This window comes from Sitophilus oryzae, unplaced genomic scaffold (genome assembly GCF_002938485.1).
Source record: "Sitophilus oryzae breed Bouriz unplaced genomic scaffold, Soryzae_2.0 scaffold_174_pilon_pilon, whole genome shotgun sequence".
NCBI lineage: Eukaryota > Metazoa > Arthropoda > Insecta > Coleoptera > Curculionidae > Sitophilus > Sitophilus oryzae.
Genome location: NW_022146446.1, coordinates 60,105 through 81,147, shown reverse-complemented (window position 1 = coordinate 81,147; position 21,043 = coordinate 60,105). Strand labels below are relative to the sequence as shown.

General features: G+C 40.0%; 4 protein-coding genes and 1 pseudogene across 4 annotated transcripts; 3 read left to right on the top strand and 2 right to left on the bottom strand.

The window, feature by feature from the left end:
- Window positions 1–601: 601 nt before the first annotated feature.
- Window positions 602–21,043, bottom strand: part of LOC115882094 — a 39,122-nt pseudogene continuing 18,680 nt past the window's right edge.
- Window positions 1,284–1,779, top strand: LOC115882099 (histone H4). The gene has a single exon (XM_030899947.1). It carries the CDS (start codon window positions 1,391–1,393, stop codon window positions 1,700–1,702), a length of 312 nt encoding a protein of 103 aa, XP_030755807.1. The 5' UTR covers window positions 1,284–1,390; the 3' UTR covers window positions 1,703–1,779.
- Window positions 2,751–4,345, top strand: LOC115882095 (histone H1B-like). The gene has a single exon (XM_030899944.1). The coding sequence runs from the start codon at window positions 2,921–2,923 to the stop codon at window positions 3,701–3,703; it is 783 nt and encodes a 260-aa protein (XP_030755804.1). The 5' UTR covers window positions 2,751–2,920; the 3' UTR covers window positions 3,704–4,345.
- LOC115882096 (histone H2A-like) lies at window positions 4,720–5,242 on the bottom strand. The gene has a single exon (XM_030899945.1). The coding sequence runs from the start codon at window positions 5,160–5,162 to the stop codon at window positions 4,785–4,787; it is 378 nt and encodes a 125-aa protein (XP_030755805.1). The 5' UTR covers window positions 5,163–5,242; the 3' UTR covers window positions 4,720–4,784.
- LOC115882097 (histone H2B) lies at window positions 5,373–5,873 on the top strand. Its single transcript, XM_030899946.1, has one exon. It carries the CDS (start codon window positions 5,442–5,444, stop codon window positions 5,811–5,813), a length of 372 nt encoding a protein of 123 aa, XP_030755806.1. The 5' UTR covers window positions 5,373–5,441; the 3' UTR covers window positions 5,814–5,873.

Here is a 21,043-nt window from a genome sequence, read left to right as displayed (position 1 = left end):
TATGCCTTGCAAACAAATGTATTGTCATCGGGACTGAACCTACATGCCGAATTTCAATTTCCTACAATAAAGGAAGTGGTTCTAATTTAGCTTACAAGATTTGGCCCGAACAAACATACATACATAGATAGTTACATACAAAGCAAGTTAAATAAAAGCTTATAAAAATCATTTATTTTGCAAAATTTCAAAGTTACATATATACTCGATTATTTTGGACTTAATTGAAAAACGGTAAAAAGAGAAACGTTTCTTTTGACCAGTTCTACCACCCCTTAAAATACTTGGACTTATTTCTGGGACACCCTGTATATAACGTAATATAGATTTATAGAGAATCGACAATCTCCCTCTACTAAAAACGAACAATAACCACTTATTTAAACAATTACGGTAAATATTGCGATAACGAAGACATTCGTCTCAGTAATTCGCAGTTAAAAAGTTAAGTATACCGAAAAAGCACAAGACATGACAACGTTGAAAATTTTCAATTTTCTAGAATTATATGAAATGTCATACTTCTAATGTTCCTTCTTTATTTTAAACCGTCTATAAATCGACCAAGTGTTTTTCTATATTTCTTTTTTTATGCAAAACGAATTTGTGGTTCTGAAAAGAACCGATTTTTTTTTCGATAGGTAGATAATTTACTAGTCGGATGAATTCGTCATTTAAGCACGTTCTCCTCTGATACGCCTAGCCAATTGGATGTCCTTAGGCATAATGGTGACGCGCTTGGCGTGGATGGCGCAAAGGTTGGTATCTTCAAAAAGCCCGACCAAATAAGCTTCGCTGGCCTCTTGCAAAGCCATAACAGCGGAACTTTGGAAACGAAGATCGGTTTTGAAATCCTGGGCGATTTCACGAACCAAACGTTGGAAGGGCAATTTTCTGATTAACAATTCGGTACTCTTCTGATAACGACGGATTTCACGAAGCGCCACAGTTCCAGGCCTGTAACGATGTGGTTTTTTAACACCTCCTGTTGCGGGAGCGCTCTTCCTGGCAGCCTTAGTGGCCAACTGTTTTCGGGGAGCTTTTCCACCGGTAGATTTACGAGCGGTTTGTTTAGTACGTGCCATTATTACACCGAAATCGATAAAATATACACAGAAAGATAAAATATAGATTGTCTAGACGACTGATACGCAAACGTTTACGGTTAGTCGACAACTGATTCATTCCTTCGAACGAATTCCGTTTTTGTTACTTACCTCGACTACTGCTATTGGTCTACGACGACGATCGGAGGCGGAGCCTAGAAACTTAACAAAACCGGCGCAATCTCGAGCCGGGGCAGCAGTCGTTCGTTACATCCTAACGGGTCCGTTTCGTTGTACGATTTTTTCATTTCGACTTTAATTGTACAGTACATCTTAATAACAAGATGACCGGCAGAGGTAAAGGAGGAAAAGGATTAGGTAAAGGTGGCGCCAAGCGTCATCGCAAAGTTTTGCGTGATAACATCCAAGGTATCACGAAACCCGCGATTAGAAGATTGGCCCGTCGTGGAGGTGTAAAACGTATCTCCGGTTTAATCTACGAAGAAACCAGAGGTGTCTTAAAAGTGTTCCTGGAAAACGTAATCAGAGACGCTGTCACCTACACCGAACACGCCAAAAGGAAAACCGTCACCGCCATGGACGTTGTCTACGCTTTGAAACGTCAAGGTCGTACCTTGTACGGATTCGGCGGTTAAATTATGCATCATTTACCCCAAGCTGGATTTTTATTCGATAACATTCAAACAAAACGGTTCTTTTCAGAACCACAAATTAGAATCGCATAAAAAAAAGGAACAAGAAAACTTTGTTAAGTATTATTACCGCATTTGCATACGTTTACACGTTAATTTAGGAAATATGTAGTTTGTTTTTCGCTAGCAATAGATAATTAGTAAGTGTAGAATACATGATATCCGTTTCGGATATAAAGTAATAAGACAATTCTCTATTGTGTATCGTAAGTTCATACTGTTCGATCGACAATCCGATACGTTCGTTGTTACTGCTAATTTTATGTATGCATTATTGAACGGTGTCGAAAGATCTTCTTCTATATAATAGAAGACGCGCTTTTACAACGCTTATTCTTGAATAGAATAGTACCATTCTATATGGGTTTCAGCACGTAGATACGGTTAATTTTTAACGCAGATTTCTCAAGCGTACGAAACATTTTAGACATACTTTGGCTACGTTCGGCATATAAATCAATTTCCCTAAATATGATGGACCTTTTAATCTTGTCCACTGTTTTATTTTCCTTAACTTTTAAACGCCAGACTCATTCTCCACTTTTTAAACCGAAATGTTAGATTTCCAGTTAACGTGAGCCTTCGTTTTGGGCTCAAAGAGAAACGGCGCGGGGCCGGCATAATATTTTTTTTTTCGATAGCGATTCGAAACGACATCGAAGTAATTCGTTAATCTTACAGAGGATACATTGAAGTACTTGTAGTTAAAACGATTGTCACGGAATCGTTGCCAAGCAAATAATATATGCGAATGAAATAAAAATTTTAACTTGAAATGCGAACGGCGTCCTGTTTGAGACGATTTTTAAGCGACAAATCCTAGAATAACAGGCCAAAATTCGTATTCCCTACAAAATTTGCAGTACCGTTAAAGCGACAGTTCGATCGTAGTCTCGACCGAGTATTTATTGTAATATAAAAAACAATTAGAAAAAATATAGCTCCCAGTGCGCTAAAGGTACGAGCGAAGCCGGAATACGGAGCATCGTCGTGGCCGCACCGTTCAGTCCTCCCTCCGCCCGTTTTGATACGACCACCGGAATATTTGTCAGACGGGCAATTCGTAGCGACCAGTGAACACGTTAACGTGCGCGCTCTATCTCTCGATATTATTTTAGCGAATTTTTAATTGTCGTTGTTAGTGATAATAATCTATCAGTTATGGCAGATGCAGAAGTTAGTGGACAGGCCACGTCGCCTTCGAATCAACCTAACGCAGGAGCCGGAAGTACATCGGCCTCCTCATTGAAAAAGGAAAAATCTTCGAAAGCTAAAAATCCCAGGTCAAAACCTACCCATCCCCCGACATCGGAGATGGTAACCAACGCTATTAAAGGATTGAAAGAGAGAGGAGGTTCTTCTTTACAAGCCATCAAGAAGTACATAGCTGCTAATTATAAAGTGGACGCGGAAAAGGTAGCACCGTTTATTAAAAAGTATTTGAAATCGGCAGTAATATCCGGAACCTTAGTCCAGACCAAAGGTAAAGGTGCGTCCGGTTCTTTCAAACTGGCAGCTTCAAGTTCGTCGGCCCAATCTAAACAATCATCGAGCGGCGGAGCTACATCGTCAGCCGCAGGAGATAGAAAGAAGGGTGTCGGAGCTAAAGCCAAGAAAGGCGCCGCAAAGAAATCAGCAGCTACCGAAAAGAAAGCCCCGAAAAAAGCTGCCGGATCTCCAAAAGCTAAAAAAGCGGCAGCCGCTTCGTCGGAGAAAAAAGTAGCCGGAAAGAAAGCAGCCGAAAAGAAGAAAGCCGCCTCTGGTGGAGCAGCGACTGCCGCCTCTGCTAAACCCAAATCTCCCTCTAAGGCGAAAAAGTCCAACAAAGCTGGACCGACAAAAAAACCTAAGGCCCCAAAACCAAAAACAGCAAAAACATCTACCGCAGCAGCTTCCGCCGGCTCCAAAGCCAAAAAAGCTGCCTCTCCTAAGAAGAAGAAGTAATTTTTACGGCGGGTACGAACAATATATTTGCCATAAGGACAATGACAACATCAGATCTTATACCTAGACGACGTACGAGATAAAACAATAGAAAATATATTTCTTAATTGAAATAATTTTCAAAAATCGGTTCTTTTCAGAACCACAAATTTCTTAATTAAAAAAAAGAAAAAACTTGCTTACTTATGGTAATAATTATAATCCGTCCCACCCCCTTACCCTTCAAATATAACGGTCTCAAAGTAAAAAAAATAACCTTATTATTATCTATAATCATTTTACTATCCTTAATACTAAGATATTATTTAAATTCGAAAGTATATTGCTTTACATCGATATAAAAACCAGCCGGCCCTCACCAATCTACTCTATATAAATAAACCTTACCCTTCAAATATAACGGTCTCAAAGTAAAAAAAATAACCTTATTATTATCTATAATCATTTTACTATCCTTAATACTAAGATATTATTTAAATTCGAAAGTATATTGCTTTACATCGATATAAAAACAAGCCGGCCCTCACCAATCTACTCTATATAAATAAACCTTACCCTTCAAATATAACGGTCTCAAAGTAAAAAAAATAACCTTATTATTATCTATAATCATTTTACTATCCTTAATACTAAGATATTATTTAAATTCGAAAATATATTGCTTTACATCGATATAAAAACAAGCCGGCCCTCACCAATCTACTCTATATAAATAAAATTCTAAGTAAATCTTAAATGTTTAAGTCGAGCTTTTTGTTGTTGCTAACAAATTTACAATTATTACAGGTAAAAAAAAATAAATTGACGTTACGTTGGTAATCAAAACGGCTTGGCATTCCCTTTTTGTCAATCTCGATTTATATTTATTGTCATACCGTGAGTTTTATACCTAACGCCCTATGATAGATCCAAACATGATATTAACTCGAGTGCAAGATATTAACGCAGCGTTACCACATCTTTATAAAATAAAATTGGTTAAAAACATTAAAAATTTCTTTCTTTCGAAAATATAGTTGTTGGTCCTGAAAAGGACCGATTTTAGGTTGCGATCTGCTAGGTAAGGAACCGTCAAGATTGTTTATTTGGTTTTGCTGTCGGTTTTCTTTGGCAACAGAACGGCTTGAATATTAGGCAAAACACCGCCTTGAGCTATGGTCACACCAGATAACAATTTGTTTAATTCTTCGTCGTTTCTGATGGCTAGTTGAAGATGACGAGGGATAATTCTGGTCTTCTTGTTATCTCTGGCGGCATTACCTGCCAATTCCAAAACTTCGGCAGCCAAATATTCCATAACAGCAGCCAGGTAAACCGGAGCTCCGGCTCCTACACGCTCTGCATAGTTGCCTTTACGCAACAATCTGTGAATACGACCGACGGGAAATTGTAATCCTGCACGATTGGAACGAGACTTTGCCTTTCCCTTCACTTTTCCACCTTTACCACGGCCAGACATTTTTGGTTAATAAAATATGTGTAAAGAAACTTGGAGGAAAACCTGAGTAACGTACGTCGTCACGTCGTTGACTATACTGATGCGGCCGCTACAGCGCAGTCGATTTAAATAGCCGGCGTGAGCGACCAATGAGATATCAGAACCGTAACAGAGCGGTGGGAGGGCGGAGCCTAAGATCGTCAAACGCTCCGTTTAAAAACTGAATTTTTCGCTCTTCCGTCGTCAGTTGTACGCCAGACTCGAACGTGAACGTTTGTCGTATTTTTGTTTTTCGAAACGATGCCACCCAAAACTAGCGGTAAAGCAGCTAAGAAAGCCGGTAAGGCTCAAAAGAATATCTCGAAAAGTGACAAGAAAAAGAAGCGCAGGAGGAAGGAGAGCTACGCAATCTACATTTATAAAGTGTTGAAGCAAGTACATCCCGATACTGGCATTTCTAGTAAGGCCATGTCCATCATGAATTCCTTCGTAAATGACATCTTTGAAAGAATAGCTGCCGAAGCTTCTCGCTTAGCCCATTACAATAAAAGATCGACCATCACCAGTAGAGAAATCCAGACTGCAGTGAGGTTGCTTTTACCTGGTGAATTGGCTAAGCACGCCGTTAGTGAAGGTACCAAAGCCGTAACTAAGTACACCAGTTCCAAGTAATTCATCTAACTAGCGACATATTCCAGGAATAAACAAATCGGCTCTTTTCAGAGCCACAAACTTGTTCAAAATGAAGAAAAGAAATACAAGATCTCTTGAAAATTTGCAAATTATTTAAATGCGATACTTATAAAGCATATACACAAATAGATATATAAGTAAAAAAAAGTTCCACAAGGTAATAGTAGTTAATATACAGATTTTAATCGGGAAAATTTAATAGACGATAGAACTTGCAAAAATAAAAGAAAAAGTTCATATCAACTTGTAAGATTTAAAGCTTCCTTTTCGAGATACAGGGTGTTAAAGTTACTTAAAAAAGAAAAAAATAGTTTACCTGCTTCAACAACGTGATCGTAACATAGAAATAAATTAGTTTTTAGTTACTCGTACAATTTTTTGAAACGACCATCGACTGGCCGAACGGAAAAAGTTTACCTATTTCTACAATGTGGTCGTAGCTTCGGAAACAAAGTTTAGATACTCGTACAATTTTTTGACAGGACGGTCGACTCGCTGAACAGAAAAAGTTTACCTACTTCAACAACGTGATCGTAACATAGAAATAAATTAGTTTTTAGCTACTCGTACAATTTTTTGAAACGACCACCGACTGGCCAAACGGAAAAAGTTTACCTACTTCTATAATGTGGTCGTAGCTTCGAAAACAAAGGTTTTGGTACTCGTACAATTGTTTTGACAGGACGGTCGCCCCGCTGAACGGAAAAAGTTTTCCTACTTCAACAACGCGAGCGTAAGCATAGAAATAAATTAGTTTTTAGCTATACTCGCGTACAATTTTTTTTAAAACGAAATAAATCGCTGAAACGGAAAAAGTTTACTTACTGCAACAACGTGATCGTAACATAGAAATAATATTAGTTTTTTAGCGTATCGTACAAAATTTTTTGAAACGACATCGACTGGTTGAAAACGGAAAAAGTTTCCGTACTTCTACAATGTGGTCGTAGCTTCGGGAACAAAGTTTAAGGTATTCGTACAATTTTTTGACAGGACGGTCGACTCGCTAAACGGAAAAAGTTTACCTACTTAAACAACGCGATCGTAACATAGAAATAATTAGTTTTTAGCTACTCGTACAAATTTTTGAAACGACCATCGACTGGCCGAACGGAAAAAAGGTTTACTTACTTCAACAACGTGATCGTAACATAGAAATAATTAGTTTTTAGCTAACTCGTAACAATTTTTTTTAAAACGACCATCGACTCGCTGAAAGGAAAAAGTTTACTTACTTCAACAAAGTGATCGTAACATAGAAAATAGAGATGTAGTTTTTAGCTACTCGTACAATTTTTTGAAACGACCATCGACCGGTCGAACGGAAAAAGTTTACCTACTTCTACATTGTGGTCGTAGATTCGGAATAAAAATTTTAGGTACTCGTACAATTTTTTTGACAGGACGGTCGACTCGCTGAACGGAAAAAGTTAACCTACTTCAACAACGTGATCGTAACATAGAAATAAATTAGTTTTTTAGCTACTCGTAACAATTTTTTTGAACGACCATCGACTGGCCATACGGAAAAAGTTTACCTACTTCTACAATGTGTCGTAGCTTCGGAAACAAAGTTTTAGGTAGCTCGTACAATTTTTTGAAAGGACGGTCGCCTCGCTGAACAGAAAAAGTTTACATACTTCAACAACGCGATCGTAACATAGAAACAAATTAAGTTTTTAGGGCTACTCGTACAATTTTTTAAAACGACCATCGACTGGCCGAACGGAAAAAGTTTACCTACTTCTACAATGTGGTCGTAGCTTCTTAATAAAAGTTTAGGTACACGTACAATGTTGTTTGTTGACAGGACGGGGGTCGCGCGATTGGGCGAACCGGATAGAAAGGTGTTAGGATAGCTGTGTTACAACGTAATGCATAGCGATGCGACATTAGTGATTTAGCTAGCTTGGTGACGAATTGTTTGAGTCGTGCGGAAAAGAGAGCCGAGCCGGCAAAGATATGTATGGCAATGCAGTTTTAAGAGTGTAGTAGAAGTCTGCCCTGTTTGTGACAATATGTTAGAAAATCTCCGAAATAACAGGTATCGAAATTACCGAGTGACTTTAGGCGCGGCCGAACGACCGAAAACGGCATCGTCGCTTCTAATGGCGATATCTGTCTCGGCTGACGCTCGCTTCGGCAGCGGTCCCACCGATACATCGGTAGTAGGGCAGGCGGGCGACCGGTGCGCTTATATGTGGAGAGTCGACCAGCGGACCGAATTAGAAGTAAGTTCGTGATTCTCCACACGAGCAAATGTATAGGCTATGATTTTGTTGAACGAATTAACGAAAATCGCCACCTAGAAAAGATTTATTCTTTTTAGTAATATACGGTTTTAATACTGCTATGCGTTTCGTCATTTTACATTTTGCTATGCATTTAGAAAGATGTTTGACGAGACAAAACCGATCGTTAGATGGGTAACGGCAATGAATGGTATTTTTTGTCGTTCACAGCGAGATCGCGAATTGAGTGGACGTAAATATTTTTACGTATCACGATTCGAATGAGATCAACTTTTAATCAAAACACAAGTCGTTTGTGCCAATTCTTTTGCGAGATGAAAGCTGATCGATTTGTTGTTTTAATTTAAATATGGCGACAACCTCTTCGTTCCGAGCGAGAATACACTTTTGTGCAATACCGAAACGTCTATGTCGAGATTTCCGTGTCGCTTTCAACCTAGCGAAGGGTCTGAGAGAATGATTCGAAATTGTTTGTGCCGATAATCGATGTTTTGTCGATTCGGTTTATTTTTGTGTCGTATCGACGCTTTCGTAACGCGTGTGCGTTCTGTCGATTCTGGTTTGTTCCGTTTGTTCTTTTGGAGTCTGGTTCTAACTTAGAAAAGAGATATGATAAAACTCGAAGAATTTCAACAAAACACTTTTATTAAACTTTACGTTTCCGTGACAAATCAAATCATGTTTTTTCTACCTACTGTCCCTCGATCTTTTTTATAATAGACTCGTCCAAGCGGTCCGAGAGGGGCCCTATAATAATAATAGTTCTCTGTTACAATTTTTAAATAAAACATGTAGGAACAATCTTAAAGAATACTTACTACCTATTTTGATTTTTTTCGTCTGAATCTCTTAATATTCTAAATGAATACACTTTACTTGTTAGATAAGTATACACATGGCATATATATGATTCCAAAAAACGGCGTCAAATTACCTTTGAAATGACAATTGTCAGAATCGATCGTCGTGTCAAAAAATTGTACGAGTACCTAAAAATTATGTAAAGTATAATTAATTATTATAAAAAATAATTATAGTGTTATTATTTCGTTATAGAAGTACTTAAAGATTTTTTTCATCTAAATCGATAGACGCGACGCGCGACGGTCAAAAAGTTGTACGAGTACCAAAAAATGTATTTTAATGCTATGGTTTCGTTGTAGTATTACCAGAAGTACCTAAAATTTTTTTTCATCTAAATCGATCACCATGTCAAAAAATTGTACGAGTACCTAAAAATTTATCTCGATGCTATGATTTCGTTGTAGAAGTACCTATTCTTTTATCTCGGAATCGATCAGAAAGTTGTACGAGTACATAAAAAATTATTTCGATGCTATGATTTCGTTGTAGACGTACATACTTTTTTTTTCTCGGAATCGATTAAAAAGTTGTACGAGTACCTAAAAATGCATTTTAATGCTATGGTTTCGTTGGAGAAGTACCAGAAGTACCTAAAGATTTTTTTCATCTAAATCGATCGATGGGTCAAAAATTGTACGAGTACCTAGAAATTTACGTAGAAGTACCTATAAATGCTTTTCGTCTCAGAAAACAGATCGTCGTGTCAAAGAATTGTACGTAGAAATACCTAGAAATTTATTTCGGTACTGTGATTTCGTTGTAGTAGTACCTAATTTTTTTTCGTTTAAATCAGTCGTCGTATTTGTGTTTTGACATTATTCGATACAAAATTACACTCTGAGGGTGCATCCACACTATCTTAAAAACGGCGTAATGACCTTGAATCGATTTCCAGTAATTCTATTAGCTGAAATTTTTGACAGATGAATTTGACAGATAAAATTTCTGACAGATGAATTTTTCAGCCAATAGAATTACTGGAAATCTATTCAAGGTCGTTACGCCGTTACGCCGATACATAATATGTCAATTTTTGACATTTTCGCATATGGTTATACATATACAGAAGTACTTAAAGTTTTTTTTCATCTAAATCGATCATCGTGTCGAAAAATTGTACGAGTACCCAAAAATTTATTTCGGTACTATGATTTCGTTGTAGTAGTACCTAAAGTTTTTTTTCATCTAAATCGATCGACGGGTCAAAGAATTGTACGAGTACCTAAAGATTTATTTCGGTGGTATGATTTCATTGTCGAAGTAATTACATCAAAATAATTACGATCATCGTATATATGATAGTGACTGTACGATAAGGCCGTTTTGTATGATATTTCTCCCCACACAGGAAAAAAGTTTAAACAAAAAGGTACCGTATGATCGAAAAAAAGCGGCGTCCAGTTGGCTTGGAAATGACGATCGATGACATTCACCATATAATTTTACATATAAAATGACAGCAATTTTCATTTCATAGCCATCGCTGACGCCGTTTTTTTTTCGATCATAAATATGATAGAATTCAGTTATTTCACAATAATTAATTTTATTGCATTATTTCGTTCAGTGAGATCTAAAATAGTAATTTCAGTGAAACAAAAATTTTGACGGCTACACGTATACTTTAAACTGTGGCTACACACTACAGTAATAAGTTGTATATTCAGTTTACGGCTGGATGCTATCTACCAACACCATGTAAATATAACAAACACGTTTTATGGTTGCATCTCTATAATATGTTCTATCTTCTATATTTACTTTGTATTCGAAAATTTAATTAGAGTAATATTTGATAATATAATATTCTTATTATTCATTGATTGCAATATGAATGAAAATAGTGATTTGTTTTAATCACAGTTCTAATAATTTACACTTGAAAGTATGGGGTTCCCAGAAAAGTAGGTGGTTCCCAGCCTCTACAAATATGGAATTCCCAGAAATTGATGCTTTTAAACCTACACTTTTTTCCTACTTTACTGCTACATGAATTTTATCAGACGCAGAAAATTTAAATTATTACATTTATTCTTTTAAAAATTTTGTTTACAGTCTCATCCAAACTCAACTCGCCAGATTAGAGAGACCTAATATTATTTATATTTTTAAATAAAACTAGTAGAAACAATCTTTAAAGAATGCTTATTTTTATTTTTTTGTCTGAATTTCTTAATATTCTAAATGAGCATCTTTTTTTCTACCCGTCTTGCCCACAGTGCAAATTTTTAAATTGCCGCCCTCATATCTGTATGTAATAAAAAAATAAGTTAAAATAATTCTTTATAACAAAATAGAAAAAAGGTTAATGATAAATACACACATACCCTATGATTCCAAAACACGGCGTCAAATTACCTTAGAAATCAAAAAATTGTACGAGTACCTAAATATTTATATGGATACTACGATATCGTTGTAGAAGTAACTAAATATTTTTTTGTCGGAATCGATAGTCGTGTCAAAAAATTGTACGAGTATCTAAAATTTTAATTCGATGCTATGATTTCGTTGAAGAAGTAGCTAAACTTTTTTTCTTTTAAAGTATAAAGATAATAAACGGGGTTCCATCATCACTTAGTAAACACTTACAAAATCTACTAAACGAAATCGATAATGCATTGTAACTTGATTATGCTTAATACAAAGAAATTTCAGATAAAAACGCTTTCGTACAGATGCATTTATAAGACAGAATATATCTAATACTAACAATAAGTACAATAATATTCACTATAGCAGAAATGCACCGTTTTTACTTCTGCACTGTGATCAATTACCGCGTCAAAGGTCCGTTCGTCTAATTCTAATATAAATATTTGAGAATTAAAAGCGGCAACGTCGTGGGTCTGGCGTAAACGAATAAACCTCTATTTTTTATATAAATGGGACAAATTAAACGGTCCAGCATCAGGGCCTGAAAGCATCGCTTGAACATTTTTCGTCCGATATACCCCGGGTCTGACGGCCTATCTTAAACGTATCGGGTCTGACTCCGTCGATTTAATAAATATATATATTATAATAAATATATATATATATATATATATATATATATATATATATATATATATATATATATATATATATATATATATATATATATATATATATATATATATATATATATATATATATATATATATATATATATATATATATATATATATTATATATATGCTATATATATATATATATATATATATATATAGATAGATGAAATTGTTTAAAACGGGGAATCACGTCTGATCGGTAAGGCTACGAGACTAAGACGATAAAACGTCGTCACTGGCCCGTCTCACAATCGAATCTTTCGGGACGCCAAAATTAACCACACATTAATTTTTCGACCTCAGAGCAGGTGAGACTACCCGCTGAATTTAAGCATATTACTAAGCGGAGGAAAAGAAACTAACTAGGATTCCCCTAGTAGCTGCGAGCGAACAGAGAAGAGCCCAGCACTGAATCCCGCGCCTACCGTTAGGCGCCGGGAAATGTGGTGTTCGGGAGGATCTGTTATCTCGAGATCCGGCGACGCGTCCAAGTCCTTCTTGAACGGGGCCACAGCCTATAGAGGGTGCCAGGCCCGTAGCGACCGTTTCCGATCTCGAGAGGATCTCTCCTTAGAGTCGGGTTGCTTGAGAGTGCAGATCTAAGTGGGTGGTAAACTCCATCTAAGGCTAAATATGACCACGAGACCGGTAGCGAACAAGTACCGTGAGGGAAAGTTGAAAAGCACTTTGAAGAGAGAGTTCAAGAGTACGTGAAACCGTTTAGGGGTAAACCTGAGAAACCCGAAAGGTCGAAGGGAGAAATTCATTCGCGTTTCGTCATCGGCGTTCGGCGATCGTGTGACGGGGACGTTCGCGTTCTCCGCGCCTTTTGTTGTCCGATCCGGAGACGAACGCGTGCACTTTTCTCCTGGTAGGACGTCGCGATCCGTCGAGTGTCGGTCTAAGGCTCGCGGTGGAGCCCGTAGATGTCGTCTCACGACGATATTTGCGGACCCGCGTGTTCCCGGCCGACTCGCTCGACGGTATACGAAAGTTTTAAGGCCGCTCCTTAGAGCGTTCGACTCCGCAGCAAGCGCGTCAGATGTCGTCGGTGATCGGACCTAGTGCTTAGTGAAGGGCAAAACTGTTATTTTTTAGATAACAGTTGAAACCGTTATAGTTATTTATAAAAAACAGCTTAAAATAACAGCTTAAAATAACATGTTTCTTTTATTTTACTGCTAAATATCTGAAAGAGTATGAGACGCTCACCGCCAGGCGTACTAACGCAGTTGCAAGTTGCAACAATGACGTGCTCGGTGGTAGTGTTTCCAGGGTGTCAAAACATTTCTAAATATCGATTGTTATCTAAAATACCTCTCTAAAAACGGTGGTTGTTTACAAATAAGCGCTGTTTACAAATTGCGATATAAAAAAAGCCAAAATTCCGCCACTCGTCTAGACCTATACATTCCGATCTACCTACGCCCTGCCCCTCGATCCGCGTAAATCCTGAATTGTGTAGCAGTGTACAGGGTGCATCTCACTCGACGGGCGAGAAGCTCTTAGTTATGATTTTACCATTTGCGGTCAAAAAATAGCAATATAAGAAAATGTGTAGTATATTCTTCATAAGTAAACCATCTACACACTAGAGTTCGAATTAATTTTACACTTAAACTAGCGTGTACCCGCGACTTCGTTTGCGTCGAATTAATAATTTCTAATGGTGATGATAAAGCAAAACAAGAATTTCCATTAACATACAAACTGGATAAAATTTTCTCACATTTGCCAAAAATAAGCTTTCTAACGTCGAGCAGTTTAAGCAGAATCGTGGTTAATCAATTACTCAACTTTTTGGAACACCCTGTATGATTTTTTAAAAATTCTCAAAATATGTAAAAAAAAACAAAATAAATTATGCGTGTCCAGGCGTTTTTCCCGAAAAGACTAACCGTTTTTAAATAACAAATATTGTTATATTTGAGGGCGTTTCACCCTGTTGGAATTTGAGATTCGAGAAACCCCTCCTTATCGAACCTCAACCCCACAGTCAGTCCGTTTGCAAAAAAATCAGCTTTTAACGTCCAGCAGTTTAAGCAGAATAGTGTTTACTCAATGGTCATATTTTATGAAACACCCTGTATATATTTTAAAAATCTTAAAATATGTAAAACAACATAATAAAATATACGTGTTTTAAGAGTTTTTTCCGAAAAACTCACCGGTTTTTAAATAAAAATATTCTAATATTTCAGAGTAGTTTCACCCCCTTAGAATTCGAGTTTCGAAAAATCCCTTCTTATCAAACCTCTACACACTAAAGTCAATCCGTTTTCCAAAAATCAGGTTTTTACGTCAAGGGCTTTAAGCAGGATCGTGATTAATCAATGACCAGATTTTTCAAAACACCCTGTATACATTTTAAAAAAATCTTAAAATATTATTCTGAAAATTTTTCATAATAAATAAATACCTAAATATTGAAACTTAATAAGTAAGTACTGAACCATACAGCGCCATAATATCTCGACCTCCGTCCGTTATGCTCGTAACAGGTTGAAAGAGAATGTATCTAAAACAACTGATGGCGTTATTCCCCAACCTGTTTCGAACCTTCATCGACAATCGACCGATGCAGCAGCGTTCCTTTTAGTGATGGGTTGTTATTTAACTATCTGTTATTTTATAACAATTATTTATAAATAACATAACGCAACCGTTACTACTTTTAAAAAAATAACTGATATACAATAACGACACGTAGAGATCGGCCGCTCGTGAAAGGAAAAACGAAGTCGGCGCTGCATCACCACGAAATTCTATGCTGCTCGAAGCAATTCCAAAAAACAACTAGTATGGATGGAAAACATGTTATTTCCTCAACCATTGAAACAGTTGCGGGCACCACGCCTGGCGGTGGAGATAATAGAGTGGGAAAGGAACGCTGCTGCATCGGTCGATTGTCGATGGAGGCTCGCAACGGGTTGGAGAAGCAGTCATTTTAGATATGTTGTTTTTTCAACCTGTTACAAGCATAACAGGGCGGCGGACGAGATAATAGGTGTGGGAAAGGAACGCTGCTGCATCGGTCGATTGTCGATGGAGGTTCGAAACAGGTTGGGGAATAACGCATCAGTTGTTTTAGATACATTCTGTTTCAACCTGTTACGAGCATAACGGACGGAGGTCGAGATATTATGGCGCTGTATGTTTCAGTACTTACTTATTAAGTTTCAATATTTAGGTATATATTTATTCTGAAAAATTTTCAGAATAATATTTTAAGATTTTTTAAAAATGTATACAGGGTGTTTTGAAAAATCTGGTCATTGATTAATCACGATCCTGCTTAAAGCCCTTGACGTAAAAAGCTGATTTTTGGAAAACGGATTGACTTTATGTGTAGAGGTTCGATAAGAAGGGATTTTTCGAAACTCGAATTCTAAGGGGGTTCGAAACTACTCTGAAATATTAGAATATTTTCATTTAAAACCGGTGAGTTTTTCGGAAAAACTCTTAAAACACGTATAATAATAATAATATGTTGTTGTTTTACATATTTTAAGATTTTTAAAAATATATACAGGGTGTTTCATAAAATATGACCATTGAGTAATCACTATTCTGCTTAAACTGCTGGACGTTTAAAGCTGATTTTGCAAACGGATTGACTGTGGGGTTGAGGTTCGATAAGGAGGGGTTTCTCGAATCTCAAATTCCAACAGGGTGAAACGCCCTCAAATATTACAATATTTGTTATTTAAAAACGGTTAGTCTTTCGGGAAAACGCCTGGACACGCATAATTTATTTTGTTTTTTTACATATTTTGAAATTTTTAAAAAAATCATACAGGGTGTTCCAAAAGTTGAGTAATTGATTAACCACGATTCTGCTTAAACTGCTCGACGTTAGAAAGCTTATTTTTGGCAAATGTGAGAAAATTTTATCCAGTTTGTATGTTAATGGAAATTCTTGTTTTGCTTTATCATCACCATTAGAAATTATTAATTCGACGCGAACGAAGTCGCGGGTACACGCTAGTTTAAGTGTAAAATTAATTCGAACTCTAGTGTGTAGTTGGTTTACTTATGAAGAATATACTACACATTTCCTTATATTGCTATTTTTTGACCGCAAATGGTAAAATCATAACTAAGAGCTCCTCGCCCGTCGAGTGAGATGCACCTGTACACTGCTACGCAATTCAGGATCTGCGCGGATCGAGGGGCAGGGCGTAGGTATATACTATAGACGAGTGGCCGAATTTTGGCTTTTTTTATATCGTAATTTGTAAACAGCGCTTATTTGTAAATAACCACCGTTTTAGAGAGGTATTTTAGATAACAATCGATATTTAGAAATGTTTTGACACCCTGGAAATACTACCACCGAGCACGTCATTGTTGCAACTTGCAACTGCGTTAATACGCCTGGCGATGACCGTCTCATACTCTCTTCAGATATTTAGCAGTAAAATAAAGAAACCTGTTATTTTTAAGCTGTTATTTTAAGCTGTTTTTTATAAATAACTATAACAGTTTCAACTGTTATCTAAAAATAACAGTTTTGCCCATCACTAGTTCCTTTCCCACACCGATTATCTCGATCGCCGCCCTGTTATGCTCGTAACAGGTTGAAAAACACATATCTAAAATGACTGCTTCTCCAACCCGTTGCGAGCCTCCATCGACAATCGACCGATGCAGCAGCGTTCCTTTCCCACTCCTGTTATCTCCACCGCCAGGCGTTATGCCCTCAACTGTTTCAAAAAACCTGCTTCTTTTATATCCTATTATTTTTAAGCTGTTGTAAATACGACCATTGACGGTATCGACCGAAGCAGCTACGTTCGCCGTAGCGCTTTCCCCACTCCGTTGTCCGTTGTCTCGCCGCCTGTATCGATGGTTGACGAAATAACATGTTTTCAATCCATACTAGTTGTTTTTTGGAATTGCTTCGAGCAGCATAGAATTTCGTGGTGATGCAGAGCGCCGACTTGGTTTTTCCTTTCACGAGCGGCCGATCTCTACGTGTCGTTATTTTATATCTGTTATTTTTTAAAAGTAGTAACGGTTGCGTTATGTTATTTATAAATAATTGTTATAAAATAACAGATAGTTAAATAACAACCCATCACAACCTAGTGCCGGTCCCGACCTCTGGCGACTGTTGGCCGCGAAGTTCTCGAACAGACCTTATCAAAACCGATCTGCGACGCTATAGCTTTGGGTACTTTCAGGACCCGTCTTGAAACACGGACCAAGGAGTCTAGCATGTGCGCGAGTCATTGGGAATTACTAAACCTAAAGGCGCAATGAAAGTAAAAGTTCGTCTCGCACGGACCGAGGGAAGATGGGCGGTCCTTAGTGGCCGCTCCAGCATTCCCGGGGCGTCTCGTTCTCATCGCGAGAAGAGGCGCACCAAGAGCGTACACGCTGGGACCCGAAAGATGGTGAACTATGCCTGGTCAGGGACGAAGTCAGGGAAACCCTGATGGGGGTCCGTAGCGATTCTGACGTGCAAATCGATCGTCGGAACTGGGTATAGGGGCGAAAGACTAATCGAACCATCTAGTAGCTGGTTCCTCCGAAGTTTCCCTCAGGATAGCTGGCGCTCGTTGCGTACGAGTCTCATCCGGTAAAGCGAATGATTAGAGGCATTGGGGTCGAAACGACCTCAACCTATTCTCAAACTTTAAATGGGTGAGATCTCCGGCTTGCTTAAATGTTGAAGCCGCGAGATTTCGGATCAGAGTCCAAGTGGGCCATTTTTGGTAAGCAGAACTGGCGCTGTGGGATGAACCAAACGTCGAGTTAAAGCGCCTAAATCGACGCTTATGGGATACCATGAAAGGCGTTGGTAACTTAAGACAGCAGGACGGTGGCCATGGAAGTCGGAATCCGCCAAGGGGTGTGTAACAACTCACCTGCCGAATTTTCTAGCCCTGAAAATGGATGGCGCTGAAGCGTCGTGCTTATACTCGACCGTCAGCGGCATGTGCGAAAAATAGCAATATTTTTCATGAAGCTCTGACGAGTAGGAGGGTCGCGGCGGTGACCGCAGAAGGGCTGATCGCGAGGTCGTCTGGAGCCGCCGTCGGTGCAGATCTTGTTGGTAGTAACAAATACTCCAGCGAGGCCCTGGAGGACTGGCGTGGAGAAGGGTTTCGTGTGAACAGCCGTTGCACACGAGTCAGTCGATCCTAAGCCCTAGGCGAAAGCCGATGTCGATGTGGTATACGTTTATTAAGTTACGTCTAACGTAAATACTTAGCGAACACACCCGTCGGGCGAAAGGAATCCGTTCCTATTCCGGAACCTGGCAGCGGAACCGCCAATAAGTCGGGCCCTCGCAAGAGAGTTCGTCGGGGTAACCCAAAAGGACCCGGAGACGCCGTCGGGAGATCCGGAAGAGTTTTCTTTTCTGCATGAGCGTTCGAGTTCCATGGAATCCTCTAGCAGGGGAGATATGGTTTGGAACGCGAAGAGCACCGCAGTTGCCGCGGTGTCCGGTTCTTCCCCGGACCTTGAAAATCCGGGAGAGGGCCACGTGGAGGCGTCGCGCCAGTTCGTACCCATATCCGCAGCAGGTCTCCAAGGTGAAGAGCCTCTAGTCGATAGAATAATGTAGGTAAGGGAAGTCGGCAAATTGGATCCGTAACTTCGGGATAAGGATTGGCTCTGAGGATCGGGGCGTGTCGGGCTTGGCGAGGAAGCGGGTACTGGCTAATGTGCCAGGCCTGGGCGAGGTGCAAGTTTTTGCGAACCGAATCCGAGCTCGGTCCTGAGCCTTGGCCTCCCGCGGAACCGCTTTGCTGCGAGGCCCGTTTGCGTAGCGTTTCACGACGTTACGCTTCGGTGTCCTCTTCGGCCGCTATTTAACGGTCAGCTCAGAACTGGCACGGACCGGGGGAATCCGACTGTCTAATTAAAACAAAGCATTGCGATGGTCTTAACTTGATGTTGACGCAATGTGATTTCTGCCCAGTGTTCTGAATGTCAAAGTGAAGAAATACAATCAAGCGCGGGTAAACGGCGGGAGTAACTATGACTCTCTTAAGCGTTTTAAGGGCGAGTATGAGGCTATGCTTGGTGCTCGCCCTTTTTCATGCAAAATTTTCTGAGAAACGGGTGGTGTGCTTGAGGTGTCGGACGCCAACCCTCTTGGTCATGCAAGCTAGGGCCGCCTAGCTTGCGCATATGAATATAGAGGAGTACGTCTAGTATCCGAACCCCATCCCGTAGTAGTTACTTGAAAGTGTTGGCCAAGGGTGGAATCTTGCCGCACAAGTTCCTATTCTATACCTCCTCGTGGTACCGCTGGATAGGTGGTGTAGGGGGAGAATTTTCTCTCTCTGCACTACTGAACCAAATTAGAATAGGGTATTTAGGCCCCAAGGGTTGCCAGCCCTTGACGGTCTTTGGAGTTGGCCCAAACACAAGAAACAAGCCTGGGATGAACCCCGGTGGATCCACTGATCCGCCGGACCAACCCCCCGCCCCTACGGACGGGTTTCCGTGCCCTGTTTGCGAGAGGGCCTTTTCCACCTCAACTGGAAGGGGAGTCCTCATTCGGCGAGTCCATCCAGCCGAAATGGACATGCAACGCGCTGGTAGAATAGAAATCAAGGCAAGATGGACGTTGGAGGAATCAATGATGATAGCAAGAGCAGAGGCGGAACTCCAGTTGCAAGGACCTCCCAGGTTTATGAATCAAGCCCTACTCGAAGTCATCCCCAACCGGACCCTTGAATCAATCAAAAGCCAACGAAGACGACCAGACTATCGGGAAGCCGTCTATCGTTTTCTACAGACCCTGCCGCCAGACCAACCCGGTGATGACCACCAGCAGGAAGCCACCCCAGTAGCCCAGCAGCTTCTACCGACCCCAGTCCAGGATGGTTCCCGCCACATTCTAGAATTCGTATTGGGACTTGAAGAGCCGAGAGCTGTCACGCACAACATACAGATGCTCCTGGACATCGTGCGGAACGCTAAGGATCTGGGGAAGGAGCAGACCCTTGTACGAATAGCCGCATATTTGAACATCACCTTCCCACCACCCAAAAAGAACAACTCTCCAACCGGCATGACGAACAGGACCAAGAACTAAACCAGCAACGAGACGTACCAAAAGAAGAACCGATTACGCCATGACCCAGAATAATTTCAAGAAGCACCAGTCTCGCTGTGCTAAATCCATCTTAGACGGGCCTATAGAGACAGTGATGCCACCTGAGAACGTCATGACAGATTTCTGGGTAAACAGCATGACGAGGGACGAGAAGAGTGCTCCCCCTGACGAGGACCTGGTGCAACCCGAGGCGTCTAATATTTGGGCCCCGGTTGCTATCCAGGAAATTCTTGGAACAAAACCTTCTGCAACATCTGCTCCGGGACCAGATGGTATCCCGCCAAGACTGCTGAGGGCCACCCCTACGGACGTCCTCGTCAGGCTATATAACCTGATATTATGGTGTGAAGCCCTTCCTCTTCAACAACGAGATGCAACTACAACTCTAATCCCAAAGAAGAAACTTTCAAAAGAACCTGGTGACTTCAGGCCTATTACTGTACCATCGGTAATTACCAGGCATTTGAACGCCATATTAGCAGCCAGGTTCGCGGAAAGAATACAATTGGACCCCCGTCAGCGAGCTTTCATTAAGACCGACGGTTGTGCTGACAACACCATCCTACTAGACCTTATATTACGATTCCAACATGAGAAGCTGAAGTCCTGCTTCCTAGCCAGCCTGGACGTATCTAAGGCTTTCGACAGTGTCTCCCACAACGCCATCTTGGGGATACTGAGGAGTTACGGTTTCCATCCCGGATTCATCAACTACATCCATAACTCCTACTGAGATGCCACGACCAGGCTACGGGCTGGGGGGTGGACTTCGCCGACTGTGAGACCAACAACTGGTGTCAAGCAGGGGGACCCTTTAAGCCCCCTGCTCTTCAATCTGGTTATAGACAGGCTGCTTAGAAGTCTTCCAGAGGAAATCGGAGCCACTCTCGGCGAGGGACAAATTAACGCCATTGCCTTCGCTGATGATCTAATTCTGCTGGCAAACACCTAGCATGGACT

Coding starts and splice junctions, on each gene's coding strand:
- LOC115882097 (XM_030899946.1), top strand. CDS start 5,442: ATGCCACCCAAAACTAGCGGTAAAGCAGCTAAGAAAGCCGGTAAGGCT.
- LOC115882099 (XM_030899947.1), top strand. CDS start 1,391: ATGACCGGCAGAGGTAAAGGAGGAAAAGGATTAGGTAAAGGTGGCGCC.
- LOC115882096 (XM_030899945.1), bottom strand. CDS start 5,162: ATGTCTGGCCGTGGTAAAGGTGGAAAAGTGAAGGGAAAGGCAAAGTCT.
- LOC115882095 (XM_030899944.1), top strand. CDS start 2,921: ATGGCAGATGCAGAAGTTAGTGGACAGGCCACGTCGCCTTCGAATCAA.